At 43.4% G+C, this 12,655-nt stretch overlaps 1 protein-coding gene across 1 annotated transcript; it reads right to left on the reverse strand.

Moving 5' to 3' along the window:
* Nucleotides 1–392: 392 nt before the first annotated feature.
* On the reverse strand, nt 393–11,597 carry NOL11 (nucleolar protein 11). The gene is made up of 18 exons (XM_041409512.1): nt 11,434–11,597; nt 9,975–10,088; nt 9,208–9,264; nt 8,494–8,639; nt 8,175–8,232; nt 7,514–7,652; nt 6,903–7,106; nt 6,525–6,601; nt 5,710–5,833; nt 4,929–5,032; nt 4,605–4,679; nt 3,637–3,821; nt 3,278–3,403; nt 2,904–3,119; nt 2,349–2,427; nt 1,402–1,494; nt 985–1,092; nt 393–686 (listed from the first exon to the last, which is right to left on the reverse strand). Exons 1-18 carry the CDS (start codon nt 11,575–11,577, stop codon nt 573–575), a joined length of 2,163 nt encoding a protein of 720 aa, XP_041265446.1. The 5' UTR covers nt 11,578–11,597; the 3' UTR covers nt 393–572.
* Between the last annotated feature and the right edge of the window lie 1,058 nt (nt 11,598–12,655).

The following is a 12,655-nucleotide window of genomic DNA, read 5'->3' on the forward strand; positions in this document are numbered from 1 at the left end:
CTTACAGAAAACATACTGATGTAGGTAAGAATGTTCTTATTTTAAATTCAAGATAAGTGTTTTTGTCCAAAATACTGAAAGCAACTACCAGTGCCAAGAAATCCCCCTCTATAAATCTTCATCTGCTACTGCAGGGTTTTTTTTCAAACTTCTACATACATTTGGTACTGACAGTACAAATACAACTGAACATGTCACCTTCCAGAGTGACTCGAGCCTTTTAACTGTGTGTGCAGCTCCTTCCAAGCTACACAGCCCAAGACAGCAAGAAGCCCCAGCACTTCTGCCACAACCATCTTGTGTTTAGCCAAGAATCCTGTGGTATTCTAGAAGTTCCCATCATCACATATCAAAATTCTACATGAAAATATAAGCAAACATCCATCTTCTCATCCAGTCAAAAAGAGAGATTTTAATACACAAGGTTCAAACTTACAACTCCCATGTAGCTACAGAGTAACCAGGCTCCTCCTATGTAGAAAACAACTTTTGACAGCCCCAATATGGAGTGCTAATACATCCTTGTCATAAAAGGAATCAATACAAAATAAATGTGTTAATGAGCTTCAAATTCAAATGATTTCCAGCACTTCAATAGAATAGGTCTGAGATTCTCTCAGGTGGTTCAGTCTTTGCAATTCCCGCAAACTTCCTTCAATCTTGTTGAGTTCTGAGTAGAACCGTACCTGAAAAGAAGAAAACAGAGACATTTACAGTAAAACACATTTTAATTATTTTCATACATCATACTGTGCAACTGTCTGTGGTTCTGCACAGCTTAAGATATTTAAACCAAAGAAAGCAGCTTTTGAAATCCAAATGAGACAGAGGCAACTGCAATTCATGCTCAGGAAGGAGCATACAGAGGAGGACAGACATGATTTGATTCATTATATAATTTGTTGTCTGTTTCCCCCTGTTCTCAACATCCATATTCTGAATCCAACTGAAAATCAAATAATTATCCCAGAAGATGCAACTTACTTGGGCTCTCACAAACTTATGCAGGTTTGAAAGCAAGTCCTTTGCCTCTGGAAGCATCACCATGACAGTGAACTGAGCATCAAGCAACAGGCACATCCAATCCATGATCTGAAGACAAACAAGAAAAGTCCACTTACACTTCCCAGTCTGGAAATAACACACATTTGGCTTTAAAAGCTGAACTCTGGACATTAACTTCTATTGCAAAATGCATGGGCTCATATGTTCAAGCATATTTTAAGATATATTTGTATTTTGATTGTTGAAGTGTTACATTTGACTCCATACAGGTTACACTGACAGACAGGTCCTTGTAGAATGAATGCAGATGTCAGCTGATTTTAGATATTCCCAACTCCTCACAGTTACACACCCCAGAAAGAGAAGGAAGCACAGCTCACAGAATGAGCTGCTCACCTGATTTATTGTGGGAGAGCGTACTCCTGGAAGAGTGGTGTTAACTTTTTCACTGCATTTCACATACAGGTAATATAAATACCTGAGAAATAGCTGAAAGTAGAAAAGTCAGAACATTTGTAAAGGACAAACATTTAACAGACCAAGGGATTTTGTCCTGCACACAGTAATAGTCATAAGGGTTTTTTAAAATTTATTTTTTGTTTTTGAATGCAACATAGATGCCTGTATACTAAACATTAAAAACAAGTTTTATGGTTCTCTTACACCACCCATAGCTGGATGAAATTCTCAGCAATATTCAGGCTAAATTACATCCAGGGGTAATCACTGTTCCAGGAGATGTGTCAGAGCTGAGATCAGCTTTGCTTTGATGTGTGGGGTTTTTCTAAAACCACTGGAAAATCACACATATGCTCAGGTACACACATAGTTCTTGAAGTGATATTTCAGATTTTGAGAAACAGGGGAGTGTGGTGGGTTCTTTCCTAAACTGAGGTGATCTAGATTTGTATTACATTTGGGATTATATTGAGTTTGTTTCTCATATTTTCTAAACTTCTGTTTGTGATAGGAAAAAGACACAGTAATTTAGTCAGTCCTTTCTTAAAAAACATCTAAATCAAGGGAAGGTATTATTACTTGCTAACAGAATATGAACTTTTTCCAGGTATGCTGGGTCATAAAGAGAGTTTCTTACTTACATCTTCTAAAATAAGCAATGACTAGAAATATCAAGAAAATTATGTAAGCATATGGAAAAATGTGATATTCCTTAATATTAAATCTTTTGAGGCATCCTAATTTCATTTTCATGCATTAGTTTGTTATTCAGACTCCTGAAAGAATGGTGAATTTCTCATATACAATAGAAAAAAAAAACTCATCCCTTTCCTTCACCATGAAATAATAAGTGTTTTAACACTTTTTAATGTTAAAATACTTACAATAGCTTGTTGAGCTGGAAGGTTTTTCAGGTGAGGCAAAAGAAATGTTTCAGTGTAAGATGAATGGAGAACAGCATTTCTGTGCAGTGCTATTAAGGGAATAACATTGCAGGAAAAATACCAGTTTCTACAAACCAGAGTGAATTCTGAAGAAAATATTTCTCCAGGTTTTTGTGAGAAGTTCTATTTGAATCTTATTTCTACCATGAAATATCTACAGCAACTGAACAATGAAAGATTTAACTTGAACAGTTCTGTCCACTGCAAGGGTGTAGCTGCCTGGTGTGTTTTAATGGGCAAATATCCAAAGCACTGATACCTCTTAAGTAGAGAAAAATTATTGCAGAAGTGTAATAAAACTAAGTTTAAATTGGTACATTCTAAAAGCTAAATGTTTCTACTTATATCTTAAACAGCTTTTCTACTGAGTAGGAGCAGCTCTTATGAGAACTCAAACTTTCAGCAACAACAGAGGATGTGCCTTTTGGCAATACCAAATATAAACACGCACAGCACGTGCAACGCTCTGGCTTCCCTTCACCACGCAGAGGATACAGCAGTGCTGCCTTCTGGAGCCCAACAGGGCAGGATTCCCCATCGCTCTGGCTTTCCTTTGGCATTTTGGTATCACACATGTCCTGCTCCATCTCTTCACTGAAACCATTTTCTAGAATTTCAGTCTTAACTTCCATATTGTTCGATTCAACATCGACGTAACAGATGGCAGAATCTAGATTTAGATCTATATTTTTAAGATGGTCTTCACTCATGCTGTAGAAGAAAATTTCAGACATTTAATACTTTTAATTATTAGCTTTAAAATCAGCAATGCCATCAACGCACATAATGAACTCTTTGAAGCTGATTACGAAAACAAAAACAGACTAAAATTTGGTGAAGACAAAAAGGAGAGACTGATTTCGAGTTACCTTAAAAATGCTGTCAGGCAAGCATAAGTAATTTCTTCAGGAATATCTGGAAACCGTTCTAGGCAGATTTGTAAGAGATGCATGTCTTTCTTCTCCAAAGCAACAGCCATTAAATCCGGACATAAACTATAAGAATATGAAATTAACAGGTTGCACTGAGAACTACACTGGTGACTAAGGTAGTGGTACTAATCTTCCTCCCAGCATGGATTTTTATGCAAAACACCAACTTCATCAGAAAGTAAACACCTTTGGTGCTAAATTCTGGTAATTCAAGAGCAGCTTATAAAGAACTTTATTTCTACTTTTTTTAATTTTAAAGACTACTCCTTACACTTTAAAAAATGCAGAGTCACTACCTGTAGGAGAAGTCCCGGGTTTCAACGATCTCCTGCAGCAAACTTTGAGGGTAGTACTTTGGATTTCCTTTACATCTGTCTGTAAGGGCAGTGACCACACAGCCAATAGCAGCTTGCAGATCTAGGGTCGGTGCTCTCGCCAATAGTTTTTTCAACTCAATTTCCACCACAAAATTAGAAGCACCCTGGAAAAGACAAATAATGTGCAACTCAGAAGTACAAGGCACGTGTTTGAGAACTACCCCGGCATTAATTAGACCAAGTAGAACCAGACCTGTTTTGGAATTCAAGTTACAAAAATGTACAGAAATCCCTCACCACTGTGTGTTTTGATAGGACAGATTTCTCAAGCATGGATGAGCCAAATGAGGAAATTCCTCACGCTGAATTCAGGCAAGCAGCAACTGCTCGTGGATTAATCACCTGTTACACCAGTGACAATACCAAGGTGTCCAGCCACAGGTGAACTGTAGATAAGTTTCCCTTCCTGTGTGACCTATCACAGCACTTGCAGCAAGTTCTAGAAAGGAACTAAAGAGCTTATTGCTGAATTTACTGGAATTCCAGGAATTCAGTGGAATTCCTGACAATTCCAACTTCCTAGGGCCAAAATGCCTTCAACAAAATTAACGCCATAAATAAGAACCTAAACAAGCAAAGTTCAGATGAAATATCCTCCCTTATTTACTGTAAGAGACTGTCATTAAAAATGAACAAATTTGTGCAAGTTTCCAGAACTCAGCTGTTTTAAGCCATGTACAGTTCACAAAACACACTCCTATGACAAAACTTAATTTCACCATGCCCAAATGCTGTTCTTGCACAAGAATGACAACAACAATATCCTTCATCTCACCTGTTCAAGGCAGCTTGGTCAACCTGATGTGTGCAAGAGGTAACAGCTTAAGAGACAACTAGAATATTCTGAGAGTGTCTAAACACTACTTGAGGATATTTGGGTTACTTACTTTGAGTTTTAGCAAGAGCTGCTCAACTGACAAGGTCCCTGACTGTCCAGCAACAGTGCTCGTTCTTGATCTCAACTGTGGTGAAGAAAAGCACAGAGTTACTATTCAGCTCCAAAATTTAAGGATTTCAAGCAAGATAAAAGGACACTTCATGTGTCAACTTGCTGTCCAGACTATAATTACTAACTCTAATTCCAGAAACAGTGTTAGAAACAATCAGTAACAGATAAAGTGAAATTTCTTTCTGCTGCAACACCTAGGAGTAGCAGCATGGGGAAGAGACAAGACAAACAACAACCTCAAACAACCCTAATGCTAACTCACATTTATTCTGGACTCTGCTTTCAGAGCTACAGACTCCTGGGACTGAAGGGAAACCACCAGCTCTTCATCTTCCAGGGTATTCCAGTCCACAAACGAGGACACATCTGGGAACACACAAATGAAACTACATTAAGATAACACTTACAGCACATTTATTGAAGTATGAACATTGCATCAACTTCTTATGGCAATAGATACTTTCTAAACTATAATGCAAGTGATTTTATGCCAATTTTATTTGCCAGTTTTATTTCAGCAGCGGGTAATTTTATGACCTTTTTTATACTGTTTCTCCATTTTGCCTCTGGGAGCAAGAAAAGTAAGTTATTACACAATTTATCCTGAGCATTACTTGCAAAGTTTTACCACTGCAGTGTTTAAAACCACTATGACACTACAATTTTAAACTGAAGTTCACAAACTAAGGTTTGACATTGCCCTACCCAACCACAAACTCTTCAAAAATGCTTTTTAGGAAACAGCACTTCACTTTGTTCTCAGTATTCATCACCAGCATTCCAGTGCTCTCAGTAATTCCAGTATCTGAATGACAACCCAGGTGAAGTGAAGCCACAATAAATTCAGACATTTGTGTGCTTTGGTGTTCCCAGCACCAGTAAATTTAGCAGCCAGAAACACAGTACAGTGTGAAGTTGCTTCAAGCTGTTTAGATTCAATTAATTAATTTTATAGGACTGTATTAAAATAATTTTTATACAATTTCAGACATCTTCCTTTTATAAGATCTTTTCACTGTAATTGTAAAAAAAAAAAATCTTACCAAGGGTTTGACTGTCCTTGAGCTTTCCCACAGCAGCTGCCAAGGATGATGTTTCACACTTGTACATAATTACAGTCAGCACTTTCCCATGAATTAGAAAAAATTTTTCCTCATAACACCATAACTGCAAAATATTAAAATGTATCATAAATGAGATAAGCAGAAAAGTGAGTTCCTGCACTCATGTGTAACTCCTTACTGTAAACTTCAACTGGAAGTCAGTGATCAGATTATTTTGAATGATTTTCGGTAGATTTAACATTTGTTAGCAGCAGAAATTACAAGTGTTGAGTATTTTTCCAGGTATATCCCAAAATATAGTGGTTGCTCCAAGGCATTAAGTCCTCTGAAAAAATCACATTTTAAGTTTCCTCTTGTGCAATTTTAAGACAAAAGTAGAAAGCTGCTCTGGTTCACTAGTGCATTTATTCCTTAGGTGTCATTTCACTTATTTGACTCTTGAATAGCTTGAAGTGCTGCTCAGGTGTTCACAGAATCATCTAGTTCTTCAACTGCAAATTGCCTGAACAGAACAGACACTGCTGGGTTTTGTGTTCAGTGATTTTATTCACACCAAATAATAATGATCATGAGAAGTGACCAAGTACTAAACGATCACAGAAATTCCTACAGGCCACCACTCTCCCAATGAATATTCTGAAAGAAAGTGCTCATCAACTGGTCACTATTAATTCTGCTGCAGAAGTTGCAATTACTGCTCCTCCAGCAGCAGCAGAGCTCTGCAGCCCCACAGTCCCTTCCCTGCTGTCAAATGCACAAAGCTCAAGGACCCCAAAGCCATGGCTGAGCTTTACCTGGCCGCTGGTCCCCATGGGCAGCTCCTTTGAGGTTTGCAACGTCTGAAATTTTGTATTCCATATTGTCAGAAGCTCTGAGGGAAGTAACAGATAGGTAAGACCAAAAAGCAACATAAGCACTATGCTTGCCTTCGCTACTTCCAGTTACAAACGCTGGAGGAAACAGAAATAACTGTTTCAAAACAGCCCAGCCAGTATTTAGCACTAGCAATTACATCACTCAGGTTAAATCTCAATTCAAAGAAAAGTTGGTTTTCCAGGGAAGAGTTTTAAACCAGAGGCTGGGACAAGAGGGACAGCACAGCTTTCCCACCCAGTGCTTTGCCCAAGGAAACTTTAGGCCTTACAATATCTTAATATGATTTTTCAAGTTACCGTTGGGTTTTTGCCCAGGTACAGGCAGACTGCCCAACACTGCAATGTGGTCTTTGTCCAGGACAACTAAAGATGCTACTTTCAGAGCTGCTCCAGATACTGAAAGTTTTAGTAGTAGTGACTTGGACAAAATTTCTTCTTTCTTTTCTTCTTCAGTATCTCGTTGTAGAGGTATCAGAGCCTGGTATACACAGCCATTGGAATCTGTCAAAAGAAAAAATTACCACTCATTTCCAGGTTTTTTTTTTTGTGGAAAAAATCTGTTTGATATCATATGGCAAAAGGACATTAAAAAAAACCCCCACAATATCCAGTTAAGCCAAAAGAAGAATTAATGCAGGATATTTAAGGGACTTAAAATCCAAAGCAGCAAAATAAAAGTACAGTAATAAAGGTGCAGTGAGATCTGCAGGGTACAAGTGATCACAGGTAGGAACAGTTGGCCTTTGCAACCATTAAAGTACCAGGAATCTTTCATTACTACTTGTAGCTGTTTTAGAAAGTTTAAAAAACTAAAAATATTAGACAGCATTTAATAAAAATGAACATTTGATGCCCTCTCATACAGTTCTTTGCTTCATTATCACAAGCCATTACCAAACAGAACTTACACAAACACAGAAGTGTGACAGTTTGGTTTGTTATATGTGCTGTGAAACGCAGTGGCATGGCTAGTTTCTGTCGTTCAAGCTTGTATTTGTGTAGCACACTCAGCTTAGGTTTCTGTACGTAGACAAAAATATCCTTATCCTAAAATAAAAAAAGAAAATTTTCCCTTAATTTACACAAAGAAGATATAACAAATTCAGGTATCAGTACTGCTTAACTTTGGATGTTGTGAAAATTAGGAAATTGTGTTTTCTATAGGACATACAGAATCATTTGGAGTAGTCTGCAGACTAACAAGTAAACAAAATTCTTATTTGATGCAACAAATGGATTTACAGGAAGAAGCATTTGCATAAAGACAGATTCATGTATAATTCCTTTTTTAGAAACATACATCCCATTCAATAGATCTTCACAATGAGTGATGAAGAGTCACAAAATGTCTGCTGTACTTCATCTTATTAATTGTTCTCTGCAGTTCTAGGAGCCCAGCTTCTCAGCCCTGAATGCAACACAACTTCCATTTAACTGCTGTGCTGATGAAATCAGGATAATGATTCCACTGAAAGCTCTTAAAATCAAATGAAAGCAGTAATGGATTTTGAAAAAAGCACTCAGGTCTCCTGCTATGAGAATTTTTACAACAAAAAGTATTTAACTCACTTTCTCAGTAGTGAAAATTATGACAGGTTGTTGGCCGTCCATAAAAGCTCCACTCCACCTAAAATCAGAAAGCTGGATGAACATCCTCCAAATTCTAGGTTTACACATAAATCCATATCACTACACACTAGGCACCTTCTGATTTTTAGGAAATCTCTATAAATAACTCTAAGATTTTAAAAACAAAGCGTCAGGAGAAAACACCCAACTCCATGATCTCAGTCTTTGATTTTCCCCCATCTCCTCAAAAGAGGGAACAACTTTGATCATCACAGTCATTTCCCCCGAGCAAGAATCCCCACAAAGCGGCAGCACTCACCTGATGACCTCAGCTGAGATGAGGTTCTCAATCTCCTGCTGAGGGGCTTCCAAGAGCACATCCAGTGTCCGAACCGCCCCTCCCCTGAACAGCACCAGCGGCCCGCCCTGGGGAAGGGAGTGGATCCTGTACACGTCTGCTGAGAGCTGCAAGAACAAAAACAAACTCTGTTCTCTGCTACACTACCCTGAAAACTGAGTGTTTACTCATCACTCTCACTTTTGCCAATAAACTTTTAACAGAAAAATTACAAATCTTTAAGACGCTTAGAAACGTAGATCTGAACGTTGCTGATTTGCTGAAATGCCACAAATAATGCAAATCACTACCCAAAAAAAAGCCAGGAAAATGTCCTGATGAGCATCACATCCCTGAATCACATCAGAAAACACATAACAGGGTCAGGAGGTCATACAGCTGTGCCACAGCAACACACAAAGTGATGTTTAACACATCAACCAGCAGAACATAAAGATCTGTAACTGAACACAACTAACCATATTTAGTAAGTCCTCAGAAATGCTGGCCTTGGCATAAAAATCACTTTAAGAGAAATACTCTGATTATAAAGTCAGAATACTTGCAATACTCCACAACATCATGAAGCACAAGGTAAGCTAAAATGCAATATGGCCAAGACTATGAAAATTGAAGCAGTTTTTCCCTCCACAAAGATCCAAAACACATAAAAGAGAACAGCTGAAGGAGACTTACTGTTGCTTTAAAGGCTTTGTCCAAGTTCATGTCTTCATTCTTCCATATTCTTAAAACCTTTAAGAGAAGCATAATTTTTAGGTAAAACAGTAACACACAGACTTCTCAGCACTCAAAATACCAGCAACTGCAACAGGACACAAGGAGCATTCATAGTAACCTGAGTGGGAACTGCCCCAGGGGGGAGCAGAAACAGCAGGAATGGAAACCAAGCTCAGAAATCCTGAGCTGGAAAGAAAGGACAGGAGAGAATAAAGAAAAAGACACAGCAGAACTCTGGATTAAAGTAGATCAGAGTGATGGAGACAGGCGAGATACAGATGGCCTGATTTTCACAAGCAATGCAAGGCCAGGAGTGATACTTCATCAACAGCAGTGAAAAGCCAAAGGCTCAGCACGACCTAAGCAAATGCTACATAAACACAAGAGAAACTTTAAACTGCGAAACAAGAGCAGGAAAACAAGGATGGGGGCGTGAACTACTGTAACCATTCCAGTACAGTGACAATGCAGCTGTCAACGCCACCCAGGCTGCAACAGAAGTAACTCATCCTTCGGGAGTGCCTGCAGCAGGCACTGAGCATCTCCGGTGTCTAAGGGCCACCAGACCACGGTGCTCAGCACAGAGGCTGCTCAGGTCACCAGAGTGCTGAGGGCACCCCACGCTTGCAACCAGAAATGTCACACTGCTGATTGTCCCTACCTCCATTCCCTCAGGAGGGCCCACCCACTCCTTCTCCCCTCTCTAGAAGGATGAAGGCTCTCACCTTGTCGTCGTGAACTGCAATGTACTCATGGGTTTCAAAGTTGCACACCACAGGACAGGTGAGAATCTGCCCATGTTTAACTGACCAACAGCCCAGGGGCTTCTGATCCGAAATCTACAGTCAGAACAAAGACAATGCAACATGTAACACCTGAAAGACCACTTTGGGCACTTCTCTCATGACAGAAAGGAAATGCGAGGCAGCCACATCTGACCTGAATCAGAGTGTTAAAATATGGAAAGTGCTTTACTCAGAAATTCCTCTTGAGCATTCCTGTTTACACCTCCAACACCAACAATTTCAGAGTAACAGGAAAGAACTCTACATTAATTAGATTTCTTTTCATGTAGGAAATAACTTTGATCTATAACAGTCTGAAGGGGTTATGTCATGAAGCACAGGTACAAGGCATGGCTTTTTCAAAGGGCAAATACTCGTTTTATCACCAGTGTGATTTGTTTTTACTGACTAACAAAATCACACAGACTTGTGCTTTTCCCCTTCCTATTTCCAGGTGAGTTGTTGAGACCAAGAGCAGTCTGAGCTCCTGTTCTGTGTGATTCACAGCCCAGGGCACTGGAGCCCCTCTCCTCCCTCCAGAGCACACTGGGTGTGTTTACAACACTTGTGCTGTCACATACGGTCTTGGCAGTGGGAATGAACAACCCGAAGGAGGTTGTATCATCAACCCACTTAGATCCTGGCATGGTTTGGGTTGGAGGGGACTACAGACCACCAAGTCCCACTCTGTGCCATGGCAGGGACACCTTCCACTGTCCCAGGGTGCTCCAAGCCCTGTCCAACCTGGCTTGGACACTGCCAAGGATCCAGGGGCAGCCACAGCTGCTCTGGGCACCCTGTGCCTCACCACCCTCACAGGGAACAAATTTTTCCCAATATCTAATCTAAACCTACTTTAGACCCATTCCTGCTTGTCCTGCCACGACAATCCCCAACCGCGGGGATGTGACAGTCAACTAAACACACAAACTCAAATACTTGCCTTTAAGTTTCTTATTATGGTCTACTGAATAATAGAGACCAGAACACATTTTCATTTTCAGGTGCTGCAAACTAAAGTCTTCCTGCTGCCAGCAGGACGGCAGCTGACACTGAGCTCAGAGCCCAGAACCCGGCACTGAGGGAACACGTTGCTGTGCCTTCGGGAAAGTATTTCTTGGGACGGGGACGGGAGAATATCAGCTATCAAAAGGAGAGATACACGCACAAGCGCCCGAGCCGCCGCGCGTTCCCGAGCAGAGGGAGCGGAGCAGCGGGGAGCGCAGGGGGCAGAGCACGGCCGGGCCGGGCTGGCGGCAGAGGACAGCGGGGCCGGGCCCGGGCAGGCCGGGGAGAGGGAATGCGGGAAGCAGCGCGGCCCCGGCCCTGCCCGGCACACCCCCCACAACGGGGCTGCCCGGGGCGGCGCCGCCGCCCCCCGAGCACGCGCGCGCGGTACCTTGAAGAGCGTGGCGGCGCGGCCGCGCTCGGTGAGCAGCACGAGGTCGCGGTCCGGGCCCGGCTCCAGGCACAGCCCGGGGCCGGGGCCGCCGCCGCCGGGGCCCGGCCCGCGCAGCGTGAAGCTCTCGCACAGCGCCGCCATCTTCACCAGGCCCGGCTCTCGCGAGAGTTGGCGCGGCGCGCGCGCGCGCCCCCGCGTGACCCGGCCGCTGCGCTCCGAAGGTGTCCGGTGCTCTGAGGGCTGAGCGCTGAGGAGAGCGACAGCAGATGGCCGCGGGACAGCGCCCCCCAGCGGGGCGCTCAGGGGCCCGCGGGCACTGCCCTCACTGGGGGTCCCCGGGGCCCTCCGAGCCCATCGCTCCCCCGGCGGGGCCGGCCGTGCGCTAATGAGGGCTCAGATTTACCTAATGAATGAGTCACGTGCGGATGAAAGGGGTCATGTCGGTGGTAATCAGGGTCACGTGTATGCTAATGAGACCGTCACGTGCGCGCCAGTGTGCCCGGGGACGGGCGGTAAAGGCTCCGCTGGGGCGGGGCTGCCCCGGGCCCGGGCCCCGTGCGGCACGGGGGGAGTGTCCCCGGGGCAGCGGCACGGGGTGGGGGGAGAGGGGGGATTGTCCCCGGGGCAGCACGGCCCGGCGCCGCTGACAGCGCAGCCGCAGGGTCCCATTCGGGTTTTCACCGCTGTGTATTTTCCTGTGCAGGGCGTTCAGTGTGCGCAGAGCTCGGTGCGGCCCTGCCCGGGAATAGGAGCCCGTCCCCGGGGCAGCACGGCCCGGGCCCGCTGACAGCGCAGCCGCAGGGTCCTATTCGGGTTTTCACCGCTGTATTTTCCTGTGCAGGATGTTCCGTGTGCGCAGAGCTCGGTGCGGCCCTGCCCGGGAATAGGAGCCCCGGCTGTGAGCGGTCAGTGCGGGTCGCTGGGCGCGGGCGCTGCCCCGGCTGCTCACGCACAGCTGGCTCCGCGGTGAGCCGAGATGTCCCCGGGGCTGCCCGGGCTCCGTCCCCTCTGAGCCGTGCAATTTCCAGTGTAAAACACTTCCAGTCCCCTCTTTGTTCCCCCTGCCCTGTCCCACGCTGCCCGGAAGCTTTTCCCTCCTGAATGAGCGCTGCCGTTCCTCTGGAGCAGGGACAGCTTCGTTTCTATGGAGGAAGTCTCTGTGTAAGAGCTTATAAAGAACCCTTGTGCAAGGGAAACTTCTGTTGACTGAAATGAACTG

The sequence above is a fragment of the Onychostruthus taczanowskii genome, unplaced genomic scaffold, assembly GCF_017590055.1.
Source record: "Onychostruthus taczanowskii isolate IOZ18803 unplaced genomic scaffold, ASM1759005v1 scaffold30, whole genome shotgun sequence".
In the NCBI taxonomy this organism is placed as follows: domain Eukaryota; kingdom Metazoa; phylum Chordata; class Aves; order Passeriformes; family Passeridae; genus Onychostruthus; species Onychostruthus taczanowskii.

Bases quoted from the DNA above. Each gene is read 5' to 3' on its own strand.
- NOL11 (XM_041409512.1), bottom strand. From the start codon at position 11,577: ATGGCGGCGCTGTGCGAGAGCTTCACGCTGCGCGGGCCGGGCCCCGGC. The intron at 9,265-9,974 runs GTGAGAGCCTTC...CTTCTCTTAAAG, and splicing joins TTGCAGTTCACGACGACAAG to GTTTTAAGAATATGGAAGAA. The intron at 8,640-9,207 runs GTAAGTCTCCTT...TTGTTCTTGCAG, and splicing joins ACAAAGCCTTTAAAGCAACA to CTCTCAGCAGACGTGTACAG.